This window comes from Daktulosphaira vitifoliae, unplaced genomic scaffold (assembly GCF_025091365.1).
Source record: "Daktulosphaira vitifoliae isolate Bord-2020 unplaced genomic scaffold, ASM2509136v1 Scaffold_2, whole genome shotgun sequence".
NCBI classification, from domain to species: Eukaryota; Metazoa; Arthropoda; class Insecta; order Hemiptera; family Phylloxeridae; genus Daktulosphaira; species Daktulosphaira vitifoliae.
Window position 1 is genome coordinate 8327807 of NW_026099573.1, and position 6700 is coordinate 8334506.

A 6700-nucleotide genomic window follows, 5' to 3' on the forward strand; every position below is an offset into this window, starting at 1 on the left:
ATAGTATTTCAGCATCATTCATTGATTAAATTAAAAACTAAGTGTGTAACCTCTATCATATATGTATAGATGGCGTTTGAAATTAAAGATATGACTTAAATGATAACAGCTTAAAATAATAATTTCATTTATAATCATGTTCTCTAGGTTAAACGTTACTCCACCTTGGCTGTCTTCAGCCGTTTTATTTTCTAGTTTTTATTAGTTTAAATGTAATAACAAAAATAGAATAATTAATGATAATTTGTACTATGCGAAAGAAATTTCTTATAACAAATCATGTTAAACTATCCAAGTGCATGGTTTGCGCGGTCATACGCAATGTAATTGACGTTTACAAAACTATATTTATTTCATATTAACAAAATTTAGTTTTAAATATTTGTTATATATTATTTGTTAGATTTCACAATCATCGCTTAAACCAAAACCATCTGCAGCAGCACCACCAATTTTATCAGAAAAAAACCTTACAATATTACCGAGTATAAGACCAGATTCACTACAAATTGGACCTATTCTTGATGTAAATGGCAAAAACTTAATAAAAACAGAATGGTTAGAAACAAGAATAAATTTAAATGATATTCATTTACATTATTTGAAGTTATCTAAAAGTCGATTAACATGTATGTATTTAATTTAATTTTACTGATGTATGAACATTTAGTAATTGATAATAAATAGCTCTAGTTGTTATGACTACATTAGCTGGTTATACAATGGCTCCAGCTCCATTTGACATAGCTACAATGGTTCTCTGCTGCACTGGTACTGGTTTAGTATCTGCAGCTGCTAATTCTATAAATCAGTACCATGAAGTTCCTTTTGATTCCCAAATGTCAAGAACAAAAAATAGAGTATTAGTCAAAGGCATATTATCGTAAGTAATATACATTTTTTTTTTTAAATTTATGATAGTTACTTTAATCAATTAAGATAATTGAGTTCTTAATTATTTATAAACGTTTAGACCTCTACATGCTCTTATGTTTGCAACTGTAAGTGGATCATTAGGCCTAGTTACCTTATATTATGGAGTAAATCCTGTTGCAGCTGCTTTAGGAGCAGCCAATTTAGTTTTATATACTTCTATTTACACACCAATGAAGCGAATAAGTATTGCTAATACTTGGATTGGATCTATAGGTAACAATTTAGTAACTTTTTATTTGAATCAAGTAGTATTTAAACATATTTTAGCTTTGACGTGAAACTGAGTAGGTATTATTTTTCCTACAATATGTTTTTTTTTATGTTAATGAACATCAAGCACCTACTTGATTAATTTTGCTAAACAATATGTCAAAAAATTACAAATTGAATCTAGTTCACCCATCATAGCTAAAATTTAAAAACATTTCCCTAGTTCCATGTAAATGGATGAAATCCTTCAAAAAATTATAATTTTTAAAATAGTCAAATGTTGTTTGTTTTACTTATTAAGCTTAAAATTGTCATGCCTCTTCGAAAATATGCAAATGGAAATAATTTTTTTTTTTTTGAATACCCAAGATATTTATTTTTAAAAAACAAACCCACTACCTGCCCACAATGAGATTCAAAATAGAAATTTTATATGAAAAGTTAACTTTTAAAACTTAATTTATGAAAATGTTTTGGAAAACCCAACACTTTTAAATATATCTTATATTAAAGCATATGTAATATAATATATTAAATATTTTTTTAATGATCAAAAAAAAATTAGTCATTAGGACAAAGTGAAAATTGCTATTAAAAAACATACAACTTTTTTGTAAAAATGGCCAAAATATTTTTTATTTTTAACTTAATATTTCTGTAACTTTATGTGATATATGTATATTGAGACCAATTTTTTGGGGTGGAATGCATTATATGTCAAATACACTTTTTTTATAAATCCGTTCATTAACTTGCCCAAATGAGGAGGTTAATATGACGATTTGTGTGGATTAATAAAGCTTTTTATTTCTTAAAATTTAAAAATGGTATGGAAATCTTGATATCTTTAAAAAATAAATAAAATATCAAAATTTAAGTACAATTTTTAGATTGAAATTGCACAATTCAAAAAACCTATTTGTAATGTTTTACAAAAATTTATCTAAATTAAACAAATTATTACTTACTTCATAGACCTTAAAGAGAAGGATATTGAATGACTAATCCAACCTCCTCTAATATTTTATTTTATTTTAATGGGTACATTTGCAACAGTGTTTTATGATAATGATCTTAATCACTGTCAGATTCAATCTATACTGGAGTTCACTATGCCACGTCCCTACTGTGCTGGTTTATTAAAATGACTATTCAGTACGCTTTAAAATATTTAATAAACTCAATGAATTACACTCATTATTTTGATATTTTCAATATGCAGGATATCCCATGTACTGACATAATTAATAACTTTTGATGTAGCTAATATTTTGATTTACTTTTATTTTTATAGAATTTATACATTTTTGAATTACGTTAAAAGCATATTTCTTATTCTTTTTCTCTTAATATTTGATTTTTGATTTATTGTTTAAGTTATGCTACTGAATTTATTAACAGTACTACAGTGTTGTAATATTTTATCTCTGATCCATACTAATATTAGCATTATTTTCTTTAAGGCATGTATAATTTTACAACTCTTAAGTTTAATGTTTATTAATATCTATTATTATATATTAGTTCGATTAATATTTTTTTATCCAAAAATATTGATTCAAAATTGTATTTTTTATAAGTGGGTGCAATTCCTCCATTGATGGGATGGGCAGGTTGCACTGGAGGTACTATAGGTTCTGGTGGCTTATTGTTAGCTGGTTTATTATATGCTTGGCAATTTCCACATTTCAACGCCTTATCATGGAATTTACGACCAGATTACTCTAGAGCAGGTTATAGAATGATGGCTGTTACTAATCCTGGTAATACAAAAAAATACATATATTGACAGCATAAATCAGATGACTAACAAACTGATAACTCTTATAACTTGATATCCATTGAATATTTTATAATTTTTCAATTATTAGACTATAATTAAAACTACAATTAAATAAATTTCTGTGAACTTACTGCTGCTCATTTATTCGTTGAAGTAAATATTTTAAGTTGAATTAAGTTATAATAGTTGTCAGTGAAATCACTTCCACTGTGTTTATGCATAAAATTTAATTCTAAATTTTATTTTCAGGGTTGTGTAGAAGAACAGCATTACGTTACACAATTGGGATAACTGGTTTATGTAGTTTAGCTCCTTTATGTAATTTAACCAACGTGTACTTTTCTATTACTGTTGCGCCGTTAAATTTATATTTTACTTATTTAGGTAATATTATTTTTAATTAAAAACTATCAGTTATTTTTGTTGGAGTTAAATAAAAAGTGACATTTTATATATGTAAAATTAATTTTAAAAATCCATTATTGTACATAAAAAATAATAGAAAATAATAATTGAGCATTCATTTTCCATATTTACTATTATTAAATTATAATAGTAATAATTATCAAATCAGATAATGATGTTTTGAATGTCCGTAAAAAAAAAATTTATATTTCTTTTATTATAATCACTTTTTTTGTCACTATCCAGATAGCTATGATTATTTCTATTATTATATGTGATTATTTATAATTATAATCAATTTTTTACTTTTTTAGCTTGGAAGTTTTATCAAGAGTCAGATAGTAAAACTTCACGAAAACTTTTTCGGTTTTCTCTCATTCATTTACCAGCCTTAATGTTACTCTTGCTTATTAATAAACATGATTTATGGACTACTCAACAGTATGTATTTATTCTTAAATAAAATTATGTTGATAACCTTACTTTATATAATTTATAACTTTATATAATAATTTAATCTTTTATATTACAGAAAAGAGAAAGAAAATCAATCTACATGAAGGACAACATAAAATAGAGTTTTATTTTTTTTAAACTCCTGAACTATTATAATGATCATGTTGTACAGTAGTTACATTGTTATTTAATAATTGTTGATAGTTTGAATTAATTTATAAACTAAGGAATCGTTTGTCAACTAGAAAATGTATTAATATTTATAAATACATCATGAAATTAATTATATTTTGTTGGATAATTAAAAATCCATTTAATCCTTTATGATTATAGTTTTATCATAATAAAATATCATTAGTTTTATCAATTCTGATGAATTATATACAAAGTATAACTGCAACTTGGTCTAATAATAAAATTATAAATTGTTTATATTATACAAAATTATTCACAGTTCAATTAAACAACAATCAGCATAGTGGGGTCGTGACATAGTTGGGTCTAGTATAGATATCTGACAGTGATTAAAATCACTACCATAAAAAACGCTTCGATGCAAATCTGTAGATAATGTTTAATTCTAAGAAATTGGTGGATAATTACAAAGGTAACATCAACTATATCCTAAATTATATTCAGATTAGTAATTCTTAGATTCAAAAATATAATATAAAATTTTATATTATATAATTGTTATATTGAATTGTTTTCAAATTATTATTGATTTTGATTTTTAATATGTTAAAAGTAATAATTATTAACCTACTTTATTTCGTCATTTAAAGTGAAAGTTTCTAATAAAAATAAAAATGAATTTATTATCATAACTTTTAGCTCAACTTGCAAGTTTGAACTTGACATTATTAAATAGAAAAAAACGGTAGCACAGTGGGGTCGAGGCACAGTGTGGATGAGGCATAGATGGGACAAGTATAGATGATATCTGACAGTGATTAAAATCACTATCATAAGAAACGCTTCGATGCAAATCTGTAGATAGTGTTTCCTTTAGAGAAATTGGTGAAATATTTTAAAAGCAACATGAACTCTTATTTCTTTAATTATATCCTGATTAGTAGTTCTTTGATTTTAAAATATAATATATGAATAAATACTAATTATAGTTTTTAAATTTAGTATGAAATTGTGAGGCCAGCTATGATGTATAGTTCATAGTGTTGGGCGGTTGATAAGAAAGTAGAGCAGAGAATAAGTGTAGCAGAGATGAGAATGCTTAGTTGGATGAGTGGAGTGACTAGAGAAGATAGGATAAGGAACGAGCATATAAGAGGAAGTATAGGTGTTGCGTCAATCGTGGATAAGATGACAGAAAATAGACTTAGATTGTTTAGTCATGGTATGAGGAAAGAAGAATCGAAAGCTGTAAGAACAGTTATAGAAATGAATGTTGAAGGAAGAAGAGATAGAGGAAGACCAAAAAAGAGATGGAGGGATGCTATTGAATGCGATTTGAGGACAGCTGATGTGAGCGTAGAAGATGTGGGAGACCGTGTCAAGTGGAATCTTAGGATAAGGGTGGCCAACCCCAAGTAGTTGGGATTAAGGCAAAAAAAAGAAAAAGTTTACCAGAAATTCCGGTGGCAATTGACATAATATGATTGTTGTTTGGGAATGTACAATTTAGCGTTTAGTTGGGTTTAAACAATATAGTGTCAAATCAATTACCTACTCTATCGGTTGTATCTTAATATACACTACACTTTAATGATACAATAAATAAATAAANCACACTTAAATGATACAATAAATAAATAAACTCACACATACACACGTATGCATTTATAACATTGTGTCTAATGTATAACATGCATGATAAAAAGTAACCGTAAAATGAAAAAAATGGAATATAAATTTTATTACTCATATTAAATGTAATGTAACTCGAAAAATATTTGTTTAAATGAAAAAATATAAGATAATTTGTTTGTTTATAATTATCTTTTAAACAACTTTTGTACGAAACTTTTTTTGTAAGTTAAATATTTGTTGAGAAAATTAAAAAAGCTCATATTTTTGAACTTTTGCGAGGCTGTAAAAAAAAAGCTCAATTTCAATCAATGAGGACTATTAGTATGTCATTATACATATTTTAATTCAACTTTTAAAAAAACAAAATTTTTTCCGCAATTTTTCCTTTGTTGACTGGCCTAGATGTCAATTTTAAACTTGTAATTGAGCTAAAAGTTATGGTAATATATTCAATTTATTTTACTATAAACTTTCATAAATCTTTATCAAAAATTTTTCATCAACTTTAAAGAACCAAAAAAATAGGTTAAAATTGAAAATTTGGACTGATTATTTTTAACATATTAAAAATCAAATCAGTAATAATTTGAAAACAAATTTTTTTTTCTTTTAATTATTATTTTATATATATAATTAGTAATAATATAAAAAATTAGAAGTGATAGAAATAGTCTACTTGCAGATTTGAAAACAACGCGAAAAGTTGATTTAGAAAAGTATATTTTTGCTTCTGATGAAAGTTCCTTGTAGTCCAGTGCATTTTTTTATAGTAACAAACAGTTTTTATTGAAAATTATTGTATCAAGCCCTTTAAATTTTTATACACGTAAAAGTAAAGCAAAATATAACTTCTTTATTATTTTTATAATTTTTCCGTTTAAATTACAATATTAAATTATTAAATATCAATTTCATACTAAATTTAAAAACTATAATTAGTATTTATTCATATATTATATTTTAAAATCAAAGAACTACTAATCAGGATATAATTAAAGAAATAAGAGTTGATGTTGCTTTTGGAATAATCCACCAATTGCCTATTAAAAAAAAAAAAAAAAATTGGTTGGTTGGGAATTTTTTCTGCTATTCTCCAAAATTACTCCTTCGTTGACTAGAATAAATCATTAAATAGAAAAT

The 6700-nt window shown here is 25.2% G+C and overlaps 1 protein-coding gene across 2 annotated transcripts; it reads left to right on the top strand.

The window, feature by feature from the left end:
* The first annotated feature begins 116 nt into the window (after positions 1-116).
* LOC126897360 (protoheme IX farnesyltransferase, mitochondrial) lies at positions 117-4078 on the top strand. Of its 2 annotated transcripts, XM_050670893.1 has the most exons (8): positions 119-323; positions 404-629; positions 688-883; positions 974-1149; positions 2727-2909; positions 3179-3313; positions 3649-3775; positions 3867-4078. In XM_050670893.1, the coding sequence occupies exons 1-8, from the start codon at positions 237-239 to the stop codon at positions 3892-3894; spliced, it is 1158 nt and encodes a 385-aa protein (XP_050526850.1). In that variant the 5' UTR covers positions 119-236; the 3' UTR covers positions 3895-4078. The 2 variants fall into 2 exon arrangements, with proteins under 2 accessions (XP_050526851.1, XP_050526850.1); XM_050670894.1 differs by lacking the exon at positions 2727-2909 and having other exon boundaries at positions 117-323.
* Positions 4079-6700: the final 2622 nt, after the last annotated feature.

Coding starts and splice junctions, on each gene's coding strand:
- LOC126897360 (XM_050670893.1), top strand. CDS start 237: ATGATAATTTGTACTATGCGAAAGAAATTTCTTATAACAAATCATGTT. Junction 884..973: donor TTAGTCAAAGGCATATTATC/GTAAGTAATATA, acceptor ATAAACGTTTAG/ACCTCTACATGCTCTTATGT. Junction 3,776..3,866: donor GATTTATGGACTACTCAACA/GTATGTATTTAT, acceptor TTTATATTACAG/AAAAGAGAAAGAAAATCAAT.